Below are 21,460 nucleotides of genomic sequence, written 5' to 3'. Positions count from 1 at the left end.
GAAGAAGAAGGTGGCTGTTTAGTGTGACTGTGTGCTCGAGTTATGCCCTGATCCATACTCTTTAAAGCTGATTTATCTGCGTGCTGTGTTTTCTGTAGCCTTCATCCTACAAGAAGGTTTCTAAAGGTGCTGCCAGAACATGTCAGTATATTATTTTTTGGGAAATTAGAGAAGCATGCGCTTTACTTCAGGTACTTGGCGAAAAAAGCTATTATGAGATCCTGAGCCAAACCATTTGGCAGTTTCCTCTGTTCACCTTCCATCTCTCTCATCTGTCTCTTGTAACGAGTATAATGCATAGAGCGTATGTCTCATATCTCGCGTACACAGATTAGCAAAACAAGAGGAGAAAGAAGCAGGAAGTGGGTCAATACTAGCGAGCACATCCTTGATGTCACTTGACATCTTTAAACTTGAGAGTGTTTGGTCAGAGATTATGGAAGTAATGTGTTTGACAGCAGAAGACTGTAGCCAAAGATCTGCTGAGCCAGAGACAAGCGTCTGCCCTGTGTCCGTAAATGACATCACCAATCTGATAATGCCCTGGACACGGGCCACAACAAAATTATATCCCTGTCAGGAAGTTTAACTTCAGATAAAACCTCAATAAAAGTCTCTTTAATTCTTTATTAAAATGCACTCGTCTGTTATTTGAAAGCCTGTTTTGCCTCACGATTGTCAAAAGAACAGAAACTTCCTGGATGATGCTTAAAGAATAAAATAAATGTTGCTTTTGCTAAAATGAGCTAAACAAAAATCAAATCACCAAACAAAGCTCGTTCCCCACACAGAGCTTACATTACAGACGAGAAGAAATCGGGGAAATGTGCAGCGTGGGGCATTAAATGATCCCAACTTTGTCCAGAAAATAGCTTCCTCAATTGTATAAATATTTAAGTAGATGAGTATTAATCCTGAGTCAGCGACTATTTTAGGAGAGCAGGACAATGGAGGAGGCTGCGAATTGACAACGTAAGGTAGAAGACAAGAATAGCCAGGAGATTTGTGGTGCATGAGTCAGGGTTTGGGACGAAGGACATGAGGCATTAAGTGTGGCAAGTAGACAACTAAGGTCATCTGCTGAAGTTAGAAATCACCGCTCCCTCTGGAGAAATGTCAGACCTTGACCAAAGAGCAATAAAGGGACTGGATTTATGTGTTTTTTAAGAGGGAGACGCCACTAAAGCCTCCCTGTGCCGCCCACACTGTGACAGATCTAACAGAATAATCTGGTTATTTGATCGCTCTTCACTCCCAGGATCAGTGTTGCACTGTGGGTAATTCATGCAAATATGTTTGATGTACCTCAGTTTCCAGACATGGCATTACAGGCTCTGTGTTGATGTTATAAGGTAACCGATATGACAGGGCTCTGCAGAGCTGGGCGCCACAGATTCTGAGGTTAACAACAGGCTGACCTCTACTAACAGATACCTGCGTGTATGTGTGTGCAGCCTTCAGGCAGCAAAAACGATTTTATGTGCTATTGATGAGCCACAAATTGATGTCATTTAATCTGTGATGCATGTGGGAAATTTACCAGCCAATTTGAATCTTTTCACCAATCTACCAAAATCGATAAAAGCTTCACGGCCCTTTTGCCAAAGCTTGCACTGAATCCCTGACTTATTTCTAAGGACAGGCAAGACACATCCAGTCAAACAGCAAAAATAAGAGTAGCAATTATGATTGTTGTTTGGGGGGTTTTTTGGACACCATATGGAGCTTCATTAGTCTTCCGCTACAGTGACACAGAATGAAAGAAATCATCTGCTCTGCTTATTTGAAATAAAATGTCATTTGAGGACAAGATGAGCTTTTATTGTCTCTGTGTGATACTAAATCACAGCAGATGTTCCTGATGTCACATTCAGAGTGGCCCATAAGGGAGAAAAAGAGGCAGTTTTGTTTAGAGTGGCAGTGTTTAGTTTAGTTCTGTTTTATTTAGATAGTGCCAAATCACAATAACAGTTACCTCGAGGTTCTTGACAAACAAAGGGCCTATAAATAATAGAGAGAAAACCAAAACAATCGGACGACGCCTCATGAGCTTGTCGAAGGGGGGGAAAAAACTCAGCTATAACAGGAAGAAACTTCTGGCAGAACCAGGCTCAGGGAGGGCTGCAGCCTGTTGGGAGTGAGGCAAGGAAGATGGGACAAAAGGCACACTATCCAAACAAAATGCAGGAAACATTTCTAAAAACCAAGACCTTGGTACACAAACTGCTTAAGCTCCTCTCCCTTCAACCAAACCTTCCTCTGATTGGCTGCCACTCACAAACAGAAGGTTTGAACAGCAGGTGGGTGGAGCTTCTGTGCTCCCAGACAGGGCTTTGTGCCTGAGATGGCTAAATTAAAGATACTCTATCTCACTGATGACTTTATTATGTGACTTTTATATGAGAGGCTGTAAACAAAATATCCATCCCCTACCTGCAAAACACATCTGATTCAATGATCAGATATCCAAATATTTCAGGGTCTTCAGGCATCCATTGTTTCATCATTTAACGTGAGCTATACTCCTTTTTTTTTTTCTTTTTTCTTTTTTTTTTCTCCTTTTTCTTGCCCCTTCTGCAGTTGTCAGTATGGGGAGTGAAGGCTTGGCTGTGAGGTCCAATCCAACAGATGAACTACTGTAGCTCAAATTACAGAAAACATTAATGCTGGTTCTGGTAGAAAGGTTTCAGAATACACAGAACGTCACAGTTTGCTGTGTACTGGGCTGCATAGCTGCAGACCAGTCAGGCTGCCCATGCTGACCCCTATCCACCACTATGAGCACCAACAATGGGCACTTGACCATCAGAACTGGACCACAGAGCAATAGAAGAAGGTGTCCTGGTCGGATGAATCACGTCCTCTTTTACATCACATACATGCCTCGGTGCATGAGCCTGTGTGTAGGTGGCGACTGCCTGGTACCAGGATGCACCGCGGGAACAACACAAACCAGCGGAGGCAGTGCTGTGCTGGGAAAACTTGGGTCCTGCTGTAAAACTGGGGTTAATGATTGATGTGGCGTGAGGGGGAAGTTGGCAGTCACTGATCTGAGTAAACAGAAAGCTTACAAAACAATGCCCCACTAGTGACAGAATTCTGGCTACCTTGCAACAATGCCACCTAAGTTTAAATGAGCCTAGGAACTCTAATTTAGTTTCTGTTCCACAGGGGAGAGAATCTGAATCTTTATTAATCCAAGACAATTAGAACAGTAACCGACTGAACTAAATTAAATAATAAAATATATTATAAAGTTTACAATATATAAGAAATAGCTGTGATATATATAAATAGCTCAATTATTATTTTATTTTATTTTATTTTATTTTATTTTTTTTTGCCTGTCCCGTTTGGCTCTTTTGCCATCAGAATTGTTGTCTAAAGGCAAAGAAAGATGCCCAACAGATTTACTTTACCAAACTGACCATCCCAGCCTTGCCATAATGGTCCATTTGATTCACCTTTTATTGTTTATTTTATTTTCACTTACTGAATATGGGACAGACTTGACTGGGGGAAAGAAGGGGAGAAAGAAAGAGGGAAAGAGAAACAGCTGAGAAGAGGGACGGGGGAGAAGGGCAAAAGACAAAAACCAACAGAATGAGTAGAAAAAGAAAAAAAAAGAAGAAAAAAAGAAAAAAAATGCATATATCGATCACCTGGATCACCTGCTGAGAAAGAAAAAAGAAAACAAGCAGAAGAGAACAAGAGTAATAGAATAAACAACATCACAATGATATATGGGAATATGACAGTAAATACTAAATATTAAACATTATTGTGCAGCACATAAGATCAACAGAACACAGTGTGCTTTGAGGTAGGAGCCAAAAAGGGTGTAGTTTGTGGGTGTGATCACCCGTGTGTACACCTGTGAGCATGGACGCGCTTGTTTTTTGTTTTTTAAAAGGTTCCTTCATGTAATGATCTGCTAGAGGGTGTGGGGGGGCCACAGCCCCGTCCTCCAGGGCATGAAGCAGGTATGGAGGAGATCAACACTCCAGACATCCAGAGGCCCCCAGAACACAAGAGACCAAGGAAGACCAACAGAGGGGCAGCCGCGCCACTGTCCCAGAAAGAGCTGAGGAGAGTCCCAGATGAGGGTTCACTCAGCAGCCGCGGAGCAGAAGCCAGGGGGAGTTGCAGTGACGCGCCCGTGAGCTCCACCGGCAGCCAGCTGTGCCTGAGTGACCGAGCCCCAGGCCGAGAGGCCGGGGGCACCCCACCTCCGAAGTGGCCCGAGCGAGCCCCAGGCTCCAGGCCCCGATAAGCGGCCGCCAAGGAGTGAGCCGATGTGTACCTGGACGCCCATCCCTGGACACAAAGAACCTCCAACGCACCGATGTCTGAGGGAGTCCGCCACTGGCAGGGGAAGTGGTGGTGGGGGGAGATAGGCCTCCATACCTTGGAGGGCCTAGGATGTCCCCAGAGAGCTATACTCCTGATAGTCGATCCATAGTACCAGATACTTATACTAAAAATCTGAAGGCTCTAGCTCAAATGTTTTTTTAGATAATGGGATTTTAAAGTGTTCCTTCTTTTGGGAAAACTAATGACAACAGGGACCTGAAATTGTGGACAATTATTAGAAGAAGTGTGTCTTTCCCCACTTGAAACCTGAAATGGTCAGGTGGGAGGTATTTGATGAATATAGGAAAAGCATCATTTTCTACTTCATTTATTTGAGATATTTCCTATTACAACACAACAAGCAGGGCAGAAAGTTGGATAAAAAGAAAAGTACAATACAATTTTGCATAACAAAGGAAGAATTAATTGTGCATCTTCCCGATAATCCATAAAATTACAACCACTGCAACAGTGAAACATCTTATTTAAGAAAAACTAAAAAAAGAGAGAGAGAGGGAGTTTCAGGATATGAAAAGAGGTCAAAATGGGGCTAAAAAGAGACGATAATGCAGGTGGTGGCGGAGTGGAGTCAATGCTGTGTCATGTCAGTGCAAACGTGCCCTTGTGGTAAACAGAGCGAAGAACTCTACTCCTGTCCCTCTCGATAACAGCAAAAAGCCATTCGCAGAAGCGCTCTGGGTGGAGCTATTCTTAGCGGGAGCCCGGAGAGACCGGCCGGCTACTCTGTCCGAGAGCCGTGACGTCAGACACGTAGGATCGGATTTTGCTCCACAATGTAACCGTGAGGTAATTTCAGGGTAATGACTGTGCACGGTTCATTTGTCTCTCTGAATAAATGTGCAGCAGCAGTGTGGCATTTATGGAGGGGAGAGAGCACGGTGCAGTGAAAGGTGAGAGCAGGCTTTTGCTCTGAGGTGAGGAACAAATGGGAGGAGGATCAAAGATGGAGGCTGCTGTGGAGCTATCTGAGGAAATGAGAGTCTGTGTGTGTGTGTCTGAGTGATGGGTCTCTCCATCTGCCATTATCTTCCCGCAGAACTAATTACAAGGTGATGGACAGCAGACTAATCACCAGGGCCACTAGTGGCTTTAAATTAGCTGAACCGTGGACGTGGGTCCAGAGGGAAAATGAAGTAACAGCAAGAAGGAAAGGAAAGCATCTTCGCGGGAGAGCGGAATTTAACAAAATGTATTGACAAAAGAGGAAAAAGGGACTTTCACACTCCCCTCTTGTCCTCTGTACCTCTCACACAGGATCATCGTTTTCCCTGGGCTGCTTCTGGATTTTGTTTCGTCTGTGCCGTCTCCATCTCTGTCCTCCCTCACCCCTCCGTCTCCCTTTCATCTTATTTCATCTGCATGTCTTTTCTCTCCCTTTCTCTCTCTGTTTTTCCTTTTATTCCTCCCAGGCTTCGACGCTCTGTCTGCTAAATGAAAGCGCGTCTCTGTGCAGGCGCTGTGTTTTTTTTCTGACACGATGCTTCAGGCAAACCAGCGGGGTTCCTGAGCATGTGTTAACCACTCCCACTCACCACACCTCTGATTCCACATTCAAGTGACAGAAACGCACTCGCATGCTTTCACACTCTCGCACTTGACAGCTGCTTTGCACCTGTTGCTCTTTAGAAGTTCAAATCAAGCACAATTTTTCTTTTTGTTCACTTTTTTCCCGCCACCCAATTTTTAATTTTTTTCTTTTTTGTCTATTTCTGTCACTTTAATATCTAAAAGATTCCTCGAGAAGGAAAAAGATATTATACTCACAACACTGAAGCAGCCATGGCTCCTTCTTTTGACAAATGGCCTCTCATTAAGACCAATTTGTCTGGCTTCTTTGTACCACTGGTATTCATTTTTATCTGGTCTCAAATGTCCAGAGAGGATTATAGAGGTCAAAGTTCAGCCGTAAGCTGTGCAGTATCCTTCTCATTGACATTTGAGCTGAGACTTTTACAAGTTCAAAACCTAAGAATTTGTTTAAAAAGCAGGAGCCTGAAGATGAACTTAAAAACACATTTTTAAAAAAGGAGCTATTATGAAAATAGTTGTTTGCTATTGTTCTGTATGTCTAATGGTAATCTGTTTATGTTCAGTTAACACTTAATTGTCAATGAAGAGAAAACAATGAGAAATCAATACTGCTCAAATTTAGGGAAGAAGACCCAAATGCAAGAACCAGGGAGTGCAAAACGTCTTTAAACTAAAACGTGTGGCAGTTGTACACAGAAGATGAGTCATCATGGCAAACAGTGCAGCTGAGGTGAGGGCAAAAAGGCAAAGTCCATTAAACAGCCCAGAAGCTCACACACAAGGAAAACACAAGAAAAATGAGGAATCCTGGACCTGATGACATGGCAGCAAACCAGCGTATTTATGCATAGAGAGAAGGTCGAGACAACCTGCTGAAGGTGAAACTGAGCATGAGAATGAGGCAAAAGGTGATTTAAGTGACCTTGAACATGACGTGGTTGTTGATGTCAGACAGGCTGGTCTGAGTATTTCAGAAACTGCTGATCTTATGGGATTTTCCCACACAACCATCTTTAGAGTTTACAGAGGATGGTCAGAAAAAGAGATAATATCCAGTGAGCGGTAGTTCACTGAGAGAAAATGCTTTGTTGATATCGGAGGTCAGAGGAAAAGACTTCTTTAAGATGACAGGAAGGCAACAGCAATTCAAATGACCACTGGTTACAACCATGGTATCCTGAAGACCATCTCTGAATGCACAGCATGTCAAATATCAAAGGAGATGGACTACACCAGCAGAGGACTACACCTGTCAGCTAAGACAAAGGAACTAGACAAAATTGGACATTTGATTAAGATTGGGAAACATTTCCTGCTCTAATTCAGTTGGTCGAGTGAGAATTTGGAGTAAATGACATGAAAGCATGGCTGCCTTGTGGTTCAGGCTGCTGCCGGTGTAACGGTGTAGGGGATTTATTATTTTTTTGGCACACTTTGGTCTCCTTAGTACCTACTGAGCATAATTTAAATGCCACAACTGACTTGAGTATTGTAGCTGACCATATCCAGCCCTTTTTGTGTGCAGTGAGTTCACAGTACTCAAATGGTCTCCACAATCACCAGATCTCAGTCCAGTGGAAAACCTCTGGGATGGAACAGGAAATTCAAACAAATCTACTACAGCTGTGTGATGCTATCTTGTCAATATGGACCAAAATATCTGAGCAATGTTTCCAGCACCTTGTTGACTCTATGCCATGAAAAAATTAAGGCAGGTCTTAAGGCAAAAGAGTACTGGTAAGGTGAGGCAGATTAAACACGAGAAACATTAATGGGGACAAACAATCACAGAGCTAACAAGAGTGTAACGAGCCCAAGAACTCCAGGAAAAAACAGGAAATTATAACAGAAACTGTGAGTGCAAAATCATTCACTGTGGACAAACAGGTTCAGAATCATTTCAGTGAAATTTGCTCTACTGGAGGGATGTACTCTAATTAAAGTTGTTTGAATGATGGAAGGGGTTCAAAATCTCTCACAGATCTTCAGATGGGTTGAGATCTGTTGACTGCAAAGGTCACAGCATGTGATTCACATGCTTTCATTGTCATCAAAGCCTTTTGCCCTTAACCCTCTCAGAAGAGGCCGTTCCCATCAGGGTAGAAATGTCTCATCACAGCGTAAATGCAATCACTCTTGTCGTGATCCCCAAAGTATGACCGAGCCATTAGGCCCATTTTCCTGTCAGAGTCAAGGCTTTGGGTTTTTCCTCTAACTTGTCACCTACCTGATATCGCCGGACTTTCCCGTTGATCCCAGGTTTTTAAGCGGAGCATCGGGTATTTCAGTCTTTGTACTACTCCTACCTACATCACCTGCCTGAGCACATCGGCCTTTCAGTCATGCAAAAAAATCCACTCTGAAGACATATTCTGTTGTTATTCACTCCACTACCTGTTTCATGTATTTGTGGGAAGTGCTGTGTAATCGCCGCACAGGCTATCGCACCCTTTTTAGAGATGGGGACACCTCGGCTCCAGTGATTTATCAGGCTTCATGTCTGTCTGTGCCTCTGCCCAGCCTTCTCCAATGATCCCGTCATTATCACACCCTTAATGCATCTCACCACACTCTACATTTCCTTTGGCATGCTATCCATCTGTCTAATGGGCCAGTAGGGTGCGGCCGGCCAGTCATCACTTATGCACGCTGCTTTTGTGTGTCTGTGTGTATTTGTACAGTCATGTATCTTTCTCTTGACCTGTGTCATTTGAAATTTTGTGCTGATGAGTCTGTTTTTGTGTTAGCTGTGTCTTCAAGTTTAAATCACCCTCCTGTTCACACCCACTTCTGCACTCTCTTCATTGTGTGTTTGTGCCATTTGTAAATGCTCCATGCACTGGAAATGTGTAGATTGTGTATCTGAGGGTGTCAGTGCCTGTGAACTCTAACTGCGTCACCCATTAAGCTATTATGGACTGTAACTGAATCCCCCTGAAAGCTCAGCTCATGCCCACAGCTGCAGGGCAGTGATGGATGGATGGTGGAGGGATGAGAGTAGTCTTGGGTGGAGCATCTGGAAAGGTGTGCAGGAGAGGTGGAGGGCGTCTAAGGTGACCGTCACTGTAACAAGCTGAGCTGACTTATGATCAACGGCTTCGACCTCACTGCCCTGCTCTAAGCTGAGTCATGAGTCTTAGTGAGAAGAAGAGGGTTGTTCTTCTGGGGGTTTTTTCTTATTAAGGTGTGTGTAAACGCGAGTGTGTCTAATCATGGATAATTATTACACTTTATCTCATGTATATATCGGCTTTTATTCAGGAAATACAACTCAAGCAGCTGGCTGACAGCTGGAAAACTGCAAAACCCACCCAGGATCTACATGTGCCACCAGGTTGTCTGAGGGTGGGTTTTGTTTTTACAGCTATAGTTTGTTTATGCTGGTCCAAAAGAGTTTGCTAATGAGTTTGTAAGCTTGTAGATCCGTGTTGACCAAAATGCATCACTATAAGCCCCATTAGAGTGTTCAGTCCACTTATTGGCCAGATGTGTTTGGGGCAGGACCAACAGTAAAAACAGGAAGATGAGCTATTGGAGATTTTCCATTCATTTCATGGCTAGTTGCTAGCCCGTACAGACATTTGCACATCTACTGTACTTTGCATGCAAGAATGAAAAGCATATGTGCCTAGGGGAAAGTGTTCATCTCAAACTTGCAACGTACACATGGTAGTTGGGTCAAATCGACATAAGATCACATTCACGCTGTAAAAGAACCTCGTCCACGAAAAAGAACCTCAAAAAAAAAGTATTAGTGCTGGTGGGACTAAAAATACGATTCCTGAATTTTCAGCTCAGTAAAATATTTATATGTGGCATTAATATGAACCCTAGTCTATCATCACCATTCATTTCTAATGTGCAGGATGTTGACACTCTTCCAGCTGGAGTATCTTCAGGTTTCTGCAGCAGCTGTGCATAACAAAGCTTGAATTCTTGTAAAAAATGCCAGGATGCATGTGTGATACGTGAGCTCATCAGCGCAGCATGGTGGCTCACTGGTTAGCACTGTTGCCTCACAGTAAGAGGCTCCTGAGCTCTGCCGTGTGGTGGTTGCATGTTCTCCCCATTGCTTGCCTAAGTGTTCCCATCACTGAAAGACAAGCTAGGTTAATGTGCTTGTGTGGGTCCAAGATTTTCACTTCCTTGTTACATGAAAGCAAATAAAATTGGCAAATGGTGGTGTCGAATTCAATGTCATGAGGTGAAAGAAAGGTGTCTGTCTTGAAAATGTGATGTGATGTGTTGTGGTGCATGAAATAAGGACTTAAATGTAGGAAGGGGAATCACACAGAAGAGGGTGGGAGGGGAGCAAGCTGAATCATTCAAAGGGCAAACTGCAACCAAAGAAATAAAATCAAAATACTATTTATTGGCTAATCAGGAGAGAGGAAAAAAATAGATACTGGAGAGTGTAATGATGTAGTTGGAGACAGTGACACAGGAGGGAAGTAAAACTAAACACAAAGACAGAGCAAAAATAAGTGAATAAAAGATTTAACAGAAGAGGAGACTAATAACTCTACAAATGCAAACATAAACAAAAGTATAACAAGAACTAAAGGCTCATAATAGTTTGTAATAAACAAAAACCTAAACTACAAAATAATGAACTAAACAGAGAACCAGGATTAAATCAGGGGCATAATGTCCAGAAGACGGACCCACACAATGTGCATGTTGCCCCAGATGTGATTGTAATGAGTTTCATGCAAAAATGAGAACCACCAGGGAAAAAATCCCTTTAACAGAGGTTGGAACTGTAAAGTAAATGATCATAAAGCTGGAAGATAAGAAAGAAATGAAGGACTTGGTGAATAAAAATGTTATTTCATGGAACAAAGATATCGATCAGAATCCAAAACTTGCCAAAAGAAAAAAAAAGTTGAACAAACTCTCTGACAAAGACGGGGTTTCGGACGATGCACGGACACACAGACACACTGAGGGTAATCAAGGGAATCGAAAACAGATGGGGAACAAGAAAGCTGAAACTAATCATGACAAGTGATACAAAGGACGTAAAATGAAATACAACCTTCAGGAGACCTTTATTACTGTCAAAATAAAACAGGAAGTAACTGCACAGGAAATGATTAACACTGATGAAGACAAGATTAAACAAGATGGTGTAAGGGAGGTAAGCATAAGCTAAACCCAAATAAAAATCCCAACACAATTACTGAACAAACACAAAATTTGATAAAGAAAGATTAAACTAAAACTGTGTGTTATAGTTTGCTCCATTAAAAATATCTCATTTTAAAGGAAGCTCTAGTGTATCCTCTATTAAATTCCTTAACCTCCTAAGACCCAAACTCGTTCATTGCATGCATTTTTAATTTCTCTTTGCTATTTGGGCTGATGACGATGTATAAAAACAAAGAATTATCAGATTTTTTTTAACCTAATTTTTGTTTCTGAGAAAAATCTGATCTCCCTATGAGGAGTGGCAGTGTAATGTCTTTGTAAGTGGATATCAGGCCCTTGTAGGGCAAAATTTTGTAGTTTGGTCTAGACAACCCAAAATGTGATGTCCACATATGTGGACGGCAGGTCCTGGGAGGTTAATATTTAAAGTGTTCTTACGACAAGTTAAAACGTCTGCTATTTGCTGTGTTGAAGAAAGAAAGAATATACTTGGATTGATTTTATACATCTGAATGACAAGGATCTGTGTGTTACACTGGGCCTGGGGTTGTGACTACATGTGAAGGTAATCATGGTCAGTGAGCCTGCACTACCATTTTTAATACAGAAATACATTTTCCTGTTCCCCAAAAGTTGATTCTGTTCATCTGGATGCAGCGTTTTCAGTGGGAGAAACGTTTCGTCACTCATCCAAGTGACTTCTTCAGTCTTCAGACAGTCTGCAGCATGGTGGCTGCATCCAAGTGACTTTCTTGAGCCTTGATTAAATAAAACTCCAAATAACAGGATGCCATTGGACAGGGATAAAAGGAAGCAAAATGCTTTGATGTCATTTATGTTTGATCTACTTGTAGTAGCAGTTGATGAACCTATTCGAATTGCTATTTTTCTTTTCAGTTTTTGTGTTGGGGTTAAAACGGATTTCCTTTAAGGTTGGAGAAGCCTGCAAAGCACCTACCAGACACGTGCAAATTCAACCACTAAATACCAAAAACAAATCGATTGTTATTGAATTTGTTCGTCCCCTGATATCCACAATGAATTATTTAGTGTTTTGCAATTTGTGTTGGTGATGGGTGACGTGTGTGTGTGTGTGTGTGTGTGTGTGTGTGTGTGTGTGTGTGTGTGTGTGTGTGTAAATGACGGATTTCCATTAGTGCCACACATTTCACAAAACCCTCAGACCCTGCGGCTTCAGCTTTTTGTCTCACACACAAATAGTAGTTTAAGGGCCACTGGCTGCTTTTAACACGCTCCCCCTCCTAATCCTCGCCCTATGACTCCCATAGGCCTCACCTTTCCTACTCATGCATCATCTCTTCCTCCCCTCTCTCTCCATCACTTACTCCTGACTCACCCTGCCTCCCGGCTAACAGTCCATGACTCATGTTATTCACAGAGCTGTCTGCGTGTCAAGGGCTCGGAGGAAAGGGGCAGGATGGGGAGGTTAAAAAGGAGCTGGATCAGGGAGGGAGTGCTGAGGCAGATATGACTGTGGAAGCACAACGAGAGACAGAAGGAAATCACTTTTGATCTATCATCAGATAGATTAAGACACTGGCAGAGAGGGAAGGAGTGATGGGGTGGGGGGGAGGGAGGAAGTGAAACCGCGAGTGGTTGTGACCACCAGAGGAATTGTTTGAGTGATCAGATATCTGAGCAATCAGCAGGCGTTTAAAAGCTTTGGTGGACTAAAAGCTGTGTGTGTATATGTGTGTGATTTTTGTCCGTGTGTCTTTGCTAATGATGTTATTCTGATCTCAGAGCTGCAGAGAATTGCTGTTGCAATCTGTGGGATAGATTACTATAGTCCTTTTCTCAAGCGTTCCACTTTACTGCTGTTTTCAGCTTGCTGACTTTAATGCACTCACTTTCTGCCCTTCTTTTGTTTTCCTGCGGCCCTCAAGATTTAGAAACCACCTAAAAAGTTAAAGGAACAAGTCGAAAGCTTCCTCGTAGCGATCAGTGCATTTTTTTCCCCATGTTCTTGTATTTTGCATGTCGAGCTCAGCGATGCTGCTCTCCTGCCCCAGGGCTCAAACTGCTTGGACGACTTTTTGTGTCTTCTCTACACTGTGAGACATTAGAACCGGCTATTTATAGTCCGCCCCGAGGAAGCAGTGTGCAGGATAAATTTCATTGTGGCTCTATTAAAAGGAACAGAGTAAGATGTCAGCAAAATCTCCCCGTCTTTCTTTTTCACTCGGGGGACACACATGTGGTTTAATCTTCTCTAAACGAGACAAAATGTGTTTGGTTGGACAAACTAAGGCAGAAAATGTTTATGAACCACTAACTAGTTCCTGTCTTCCTCCTCACAGCTTGTCTGTTGCAGTCCGAGCTGGTAAACTATGAGAGAGTGAAGGAGTACTGTCTGAAGGTCCTGAGCCACCAGAGAGACCACTTCAAGGCCATGTACCGAGCCGGCATCGCCTTCTATCACCTGGGTGATTACGAATGTGCCCTACGCTACCTGCGTGACGCCAAAAACCGCGAACCCACAGGTGAGAATGACCCAGTGTATTTATACATTTACAAAGCAGCCTTGAGGTACAAGATCTTCTCTGATGGTGAAACAATGTGCTCACCTGTAGCTCCATATTTAAATTGATGTACTCTGACCTTAGTGCAGCTTATCAGGTCATCCAGTTGTCTCATGATCTGAAACTTGAGGCATGTTTAATATTAGCGTCAACATTTATGACAGGAAAAATCAAAAAGCATAATTGGTACAGTTCTCCTGCTAGATTTTATTTGTTATGTTACAAACTGAGTGATAACTAAAGCCTTTTGTTCCGAGAGTGCTGAGCAGAAACTAAAAAGATGCTCTCTGTGTTTCTAAAACCTGTATTACTGTACAGACTTTAAAAGACTTCCTGTTTTGCATGTTTGCTTTGACTATGCATATTTCCAAAAAGTTCAAAAGCACAGCTACACTTGTATTAAAACTGCTCCATATTTTACATCAGTATGCTTTCATGATAAATTATACTGCAGACAGCCAGTATTAAATTACTTTAGTGTAAATGAATTAAGTAAAGTACATAAGTGATATGTGTAAGCAGCACATTGTGTTTTATAGTCTGTTTATTTGAAAGGCAAGAGGGGCAGATTTGTTTTATGAATACATTTTATGTCTAATGTTTAGGATCCAGATGCAAAAGCCACAGGAAACCAGTCTAAACAGCAAAGACACATGTGCAGATGTTCACAGGCTTCGTCCACACGTACATATTTCATTTTGAAAAATATCTTTCTTCACATGAATCATGACAAAAGTAGGTCCACAGACATTGCAACCCACAGTCTGACATCAGAAAAGTAGGTGAAGTCTCACACCTTTGATATTAAAAGAAATCTTTTTCTTTGTCCACATTTGAAAATCTTCCACTCCCCTGACTCTATAGGTTTTCCAGAAATACTCATGTACATGTGGACAGCACAGCAAACCCAAATGGAGACTCACAGCTTTTTTTTGGCTGCTGATGATGGTAGTGTTCAAAATAACAAGGGCCATGAAAAGGAGACTCAAACTAAATCCACAGTACTTCAGAAGGAGGATGGAAACACAAGAGACCACTATCAAAACAAAACAGGGGGGGGGGGAGCTACAAACCAAAACTAGCATGTGTTATGATAATGATAAAAGCCAACACAAGACTCTGATCTTCAGATACCAGAAAACATATTAACCAAGAATAAAACCCGAAAAATGTAACCAGAGACGGTAAGAATTAAGTAAATATCCGCTTGGCATCTTTCTTGGCCTTAAGACAACAATTCTGATGGCTAAAGATCCAAACGGGACACAAAAAAAAAAGAAAAAAAGAAAAAAAGAATTAAGCAAATATGCCGTCTCAGGAAAATGCTAGAGGGGCCACTTTCTTGACTAAATCATAGTATGAGAAGCACATGCAACAGAGGCAACATGCTTGGCAGCAAATGCAGCTCCTTTTTTTTAATATCAAAGAGTGAGTGTGCACATGCAGGTGTGCACCTCTGTGTTCATTACGTGCCAGCTGTAGGACACGTGGCATTAGGAGCTCTAGTAGATTTTTGTATGAATTTTTGCTGTGGATACATTTGGAAGGATATTTTTCTAAAATAGGAGGAAATAGATCGTTTTCACTTTGGGAAACAGCCTTTTTAATGCCTTTGCTCAATCGATATATTCCAGGAACACGAAAGTTTTCAATTCACCTTGTAAATCTGGGATTACCAACAATTTGAGAACTCTGACCTAAAATGATAATCATGACCAAGTTTGAGCCAAATGTCTCATATGACAAAATGACAAAAGGTTGAAGGTCAAATCTGGATAAACTTGAATTGTTTGGAGAACTTTATCCAATAGGAAAGTGTCAAAAGGTGAGAGGTCAGGGTTCTTTCTCGTCATCGATGAGCAGTTACAGCTGACTAAAGTAAAAGCCTGTAGCTCTTTTCTCTACATTGTTTACCTTTCTGCTGTAGCACGTCTTTTACTCAGTTTGCTAAACTTAAGTAAGAAAGGGGCAACCGACTGCTCTGCTGCCAGTGCTCAGAGCATCCACCGATGACCTGTCGTCCCATTTTCTCTCTGCAGACACCAACGTGCTCCGATACATCCAGCTGACAGAGATGAAGATGAGCAAGAGTGGACAACGGGAACGAGACAGCGGCAAGGAGACCCAGGGCTAACCTTCGACCTTTCCCCCCTCCTGAACCCTCTGACCTTTCATCCTACAAGTTGTACCTCCCACTCTCCACTTTCTCTTCCTCCCCTGTTGACTCCTCCTGATGGCAGCCCTGTCAGAAGAGACGCAATCACCTGCCTGTTACAGACAAACACATATCAAGCGCTGTCTGCGACCCACCCTCTTCCTTCTTCCTCTCCCTCTTCTTCTCCCTCTTTCTCCCTCAGGTGCTGTGGTTCCTCTCCCTCGACGCAGTCAGCAAGGAAACTTTAAAAAAAAAAAGAAATATCATGAAAATACATGGAAGAAGCTGTAATATATACTCATACAAACCCATCATTGTGGTGGAGTCAAAACGAAGCTTCAGCCCATACACATGACAGACAGACATCTGCGTGATTCAGCAGATGTTTAAAAAACATGGAAAGCATTTTGTTTCTGCTCTCTCGCGCTCTCTTTTTCTCTCCGTTTTATTCTGAACTCTCGAGGAGAATTTGGGGGGTCTCGGGAAGCTCGACCACACCGGGAGGAGGGCAGGGATGCGTGTGGAAGTGTGTGAAACAGGTTTGGAGAATAAAAATGGGTGCGGTGAGGCGGTGTATATGTGTATGAGACACATGCCAAGACCACATCCCGATTTGATTGTACATCCTAACCCACCAGGTCTCACTCAGGCCACTTACCCAGACTCTGAGATGGACTAATATAACAAGTAGAAAAAAAAAGCCTGCCTCCGTGCTTAATCTATCACTTTTCTGTCTGGATTTTTCTTTCCTAGATCCCTTCTATCTCAGTTTCTTGACTGTTTTTTGAATTTAAGGGCTAATTCAAGTGTTTAAAACCCCGTATTTATTATTATTATTATTATTAGGCTTTTTTAATTTGCTGTCATACTCAGTAGTGAACAATCGGTGGTTAATAGCATCTGTGTGTGCAGCAAAGAGCCTAAATTCTCCAAGCGGTTCATTCCGTTGCCTGATGTACTTTCGTGCAAACTGGTGTGTCTTGAATCTGTTGTCCGAACCCCCTCCTGGGTCGTGTGTCGTGTTACTGTTGTTGAGACTGTCGAAGCCCCTCCCTCGCTCCCTCGCTCCTTCTCATCAATTCCACCATCCTCTGTTCTCCTGTTAATGATGTCACAACGGAAAATAGCCAGTGAGATCAGACTTCCATCAGCTGCCGCTGGCTAGATGGAGATCCACGAGAAATTTTTTTCAGAGAGAGAGAGAGAGAGAGACACTTTTATCCTTTTATCACTAATGCTGAGGCTTCCCAGACATCCATAAACCACCACGGAGACTCTGGGCAGCGTTAGTGCAGGGAAAACGCACACACACACACACACACACACATCTGGCCTGATGGTGCAGACTGCCGTCTTGGAGCACTTCACCTAGAGTGAGTCATTTGAGATTTCTCCTGCTTACAGTTTACTGTATGTTGATAGATTAAAACACCTGTGCCGGGCAGATAACACACAACATTAGCATTGCAGACGATCTGGTTTGTGGATATCCATTACAAGCTGTCAAACTTATCTTGTGACGTGTGAAGCTGAATCATTGATATGTGGCTTTTTATAATAGCTTTACCACAGGCTTAAATCTGCCTGCTCTGTTCTGCAGAAGGCTGGATTTATCTTTTGTGAGAGCATGACCTAAAATATCCCGTGAAAACCCAGTTTCCTCCTTATCATGTGCAAGCCCACCTCCTGCATGTAACATGCGGCTCCAGAGCGTTGCTTCAGATGTTTTGGGATTGGGATTATATCTGCTCTATTGCTTTCTGTCATGGCATGCTGCCACTCAACTGTTTGCGTATACCTCTGTTTTATCCATTCTGCCCTTTATAAACACAGAAGGTGGCGACAGACTGTGATCACAGCAGCAGAATAGGTATGAAATACTTCTTCAAAATTAGGGTCACCTTCTGCCTCGACTAAAATAACTGATTAGTCCACTGCTTAAGAGGCTGAGGAGGAAATCAAGTCAAATAACGGCGTTGGGTGAGCCCCCCCCCCCCCCCCCCCCCCCTTCCCCGTTTATTTCATTGACCTGCTATGAGGTAAATAGGGACCTAAGTGTGTCAATGGGACTCTGGAGAGACGGCACCACGCGCTGGAGAGACCGGCATGAAACTGAGAGGCTCCGGTGGAGGGAGAAGTAGGCCATCATCAGCCCCACTAAAGCAGCTGCACCTCTAAATTGGCAGCAAAAAGCAAGTTTTGAGCTTATTTATCATCATACACTGCACTTAGAAAAAGTGTGTGGACACCTGAGCATTAATCTGCAGCCTGAGTTTGCTCCCATTCAGCCACGAGATCATTAATGATGTTGGGCGACGACAAGGCCTGGCTCACAGCCGACGATGAAAGCGAGGTCTCGGTCTGCATTGTTGTGCAAGCTGTAGAATAAGAAATGTAGCAGCAGCGTGCACCAGATCATGAAAAAGCCAATCAGACGTGCACAATATAAACCTCTCTGAGGAACGCAGGCAAAAGTGATCACATAAGCATAAACATGGCTGTGGCTCAAGAGGTAGAACAGGTCATTCACTAATTGAAAAATTAGTGGTTCAATCTCTGCCTACTCTAGTCAGCACGCCAAATCCCAAGTTGCTCTCTAGTGTGCACATCAGCGTGTGAATGTTAGATAGAAAGCACATAGACACAAAGGTGAGCGGATGAATCCAAGTATTGATACCAGTGCTGTTATTGGTAAAGGATCGATACTTTGTTTCTCTCCTTTTCAGTAAATAGCCTAACAAATAATTATTTTTTGGGAGATTAAAACATACACCTTAAACATGCACTATAAAAAATGTCTGAGCCTTTTCGTGCTGACTATCACATCTATTTTATTTACAGCCTGAAGCACATTTAAACAACAGAAGTTGAACCAAAGTGCTTTAGAGACGACCACATTTACATTCCAGCTCTCCAACAAACACAGTTTCAAAATACCTGAAAGGCTGCAAGGTGATTTAGTGGTCATTAAAATGTGTTTGGAATTTGCAAAGTGACAATGATCCATCTCATAAATCACAACACACCGCTTTAGCCCAAATAAGCTGCCTTTATAGGCTAAAACGATCGATATCAGTATTGGTATCTGCAATACTGGCCCTGTATTTACTTGGTATCGGATCGATACCAGAATTCGCAGCAGAGCACAGCACTACTTCGACATAGATGCAGGATTTATGTCATAATTATAAAAAATATAAACATTTACATGCAAGGCTGTCCACATATTTTTGTCCACATGTTGTGGGAAATTGTCTGATTAAGTTTAAGGTTCTGTTTAAGACTCCATCTCTGAATTAGTGCCACGATCAGCAACGCTGCTGCAAAGTGTGAAACATTTGATTTGTATTGGTGTCGTGCAGCTCTGGGGTTAATTAGGATGAAAACACTGAATGCAGAAGCTTTCCTTGCTCCTCCTTTATGCTCTCTCTTGGAGATAAATCACCACAACAGCAAGGAACGGCACCTGCAAGCGCCATCTCCATAACTACCTTGGCCGAGTCCCCTCACCCAGGGGTCCCCTCGAGGATCGGTCTCCTCCCGTGGTCCGCTCTCCACGGCACCAGCCCCCCCCCTCCCCCTTCCATCTTGTTTTTGTCTTGCAGTGCTAAGTCATTCTTGCTCAACTTGTACTACTGTACTACGACCGTCTAGGGATTCCTAGCTGCACATAAAACAGGATTGTTTCTAGCTGATTGGTTTCCTTGATTAATGACCAAGCTGACTCGGAGGCTGTTATCGTAAGCATAACCTGACAACATGCTGTCTGTGCAAATGGAGACGGAGACGCCGGATCTCTGCGTCTGTGTAGCTTTGAAAACTAACAAAAAGCACAACAAAAAAGAGAGACGGGAAAGTGAAAAAAACATACTGGCTGTGTTACTTTATTTTGGCTATTTTTACTTTGATGTCATTTAAGGTAAATGTTTGTCAAATGTCAAAGTAGTTTTTGTGAATATATGATACAAATGTACAAAAAAACAGAAAAATGGAAAGTTTTATGGTTGTGAAAAGCTTTACTTCACTAAATTACTTTATCAGCGGCAAAGAAAAGCAAGAGATAGAAAAGAGAATTTAACTACAGCTCCTTCACTGAGCTGCTTTGTGACTGTGTCTGTATTTGTTGGTATTTCTGTTGATGTCCTTCAAGTCGAGGGATACAGAAACGGCTCGGAGTATGTGCAACGCCCTTTGACTGTCTGACTGACGGTTCACCCAACTATTCTGTTTCTGAACAGCGAGACGAGCAGTAAACACAGGCGTGGATGACACTCTGAGGAACTTGGACCAGAGCTGCTTCTCAAAGCTGCAGGCCTCCATCCTACCTGAAGGGACACAAGGCTGGGGTGTCCAGGCTAAAACTGTGTTTTTGTCTCTCCTCGCTGCCAAGAGGCCTTTCTCTTTTTCCCCTTTCAACTTTCAGACATCCAACAGGCCTCCATCACTGGTTTTACTGAACTGCTAGCCTGGGAATGCACTATTGATTGGTAAATGAAGATTATGAATAAAGTTTCAAACAAAGAGGAATGTTGCTGTTGTGTGGTTGTGACTTCATCTAATTTCAGATAAAACTACACAGGTAGGACTCTGGAAAAGGTAATAATTTGTAAATGAAATGTAGCCATGTGTAGTAACATGTGGACGCAGAAGACAAACAGACCGTGAAGCTGAGCTGAAGAGAAGTTCATGACAAATAAGGTCTAGTAAGGTTGAAGAAAAGCATTTAAAAGTATAAAGAAGATCAGAAGGAGATGCTTTGTGCCTTTCTGGATCTAAAGAAAAAAATGATAGTGTGCCAAGAGAGTAACTGTGGTAATAGTGAGGTCGTCAGACATGGAAGACACATATATTAGGGTGGTGTAGGACATGTATGAGGACAACAAGACAGTGGTGAGGTGTGCGGTAGGAGTGACAGATGGGTTCAAGGTGGAGGTGGGTTTCCATTAGGGATCAGCTCTGAGCCTTCACAGTGGTGATGGACAGGGTGACAGATGAAGTCAGGCAGGAGTCTCCATGGACTATTATGTTTACAGATGACATTGTGATCTGGGGTGAGAGTAAGGACCAGGTGGAGGAGAGTCTGGAGAGGTGTAGGTATGCACTGGAGAAAAGAGGTGTGAAAGTCAGTAGAAGCAAAACAGAAAACATGTGAGAATGAGAGAGAGACAGGTGTAACAATGAAGCTGCAAGGAGTAGTGGTAGTAAAGGTAAATGAGTTTAAATACCTGGAGTCAACCATCCAAGCCAAAGGACAGTCTATGAAAGAGGTAATCAAGGTGATTGTGACAGAAGGATAGCAGCATGCTGGATAGGATAGAAGGACAGATGTACGTTTGAAGGTGGTGGCAGGATTAGAAATGAGTGCATCAGTGGGACAGCTCAGGTCAAACAGCGCGGAGATGAAGTAAAAGAGACGAGACTGACATGGTTTGGACACATGCAGAGGAGGGATGTTGAAGATGGAGCTGCCAGGCAGGAGGAAAACTGAGAGATTTGTGGATGCAGCGAAGGAGGGTGGTGTGACAGAGGAGGATGCTGTGGATAAGGTGAGATTGGAGGCAACTGATCCACCAGGGCAGCCCCTAAAGGGACCAGCTAGAAGAAGAAGAAGAAGAAGAAGAAGAAGAAGAGCCCTTATTCAAAAAAGCTGCTGAGACTCTCTGATGCCACAGTTTAGTTCACCCCACACTCTGACTCACCTGCACAA

The 21,460-nt window shown here is 42.9% G+C and overlaps 1 protein-coding gene across 1 annotated transcript in view; it reads left to right on the top strand.

The window, feature by feature from the left end:
- ttc9b (tetratricopeptide repeat domain 9B) overlaps window positions 1-16,572 on the top strand; it is a 35,068-nt gene extending 18,496 nt beyond the window's left edge. Inside the window, exons 2-3 of the mRNA XM_082504008.1 lie at window positions 13,377-13,559; window positions 15,638-16,572. Coding sequence (XP_082360134.1) covers window positions 13,377-13,559; window positions 15,638-15,732 — 278 coding nt within the window. The 3' untranslated portion in view covers window positions 15,733-16,572. The remainder of the gene's footprint in view (window positions 1-13,376; window positions 13,560-15,637) is intronic.
- Window positions 16,573-21,460: the final 4,888 nt, after the last annotated feature.

Source organism: Aulonocara stuartgranti, assembly GCF_965226115.1.
Source record: "Aulonocara stuartgranti genome assembly, chromosome: 14".
Taxonomy (NCBI): domain Eukaryota; kingdom Metazoa; phylum Chordata; class Actinopteri; order Cichliformes; family Cichlidae; genus Aulonocara; species Aulonocara stuartgranti.
Note: the sequence above shows the minus strand (reverse complement) of the source record. Positions and strands in the feature narration are given on the sequence as shown.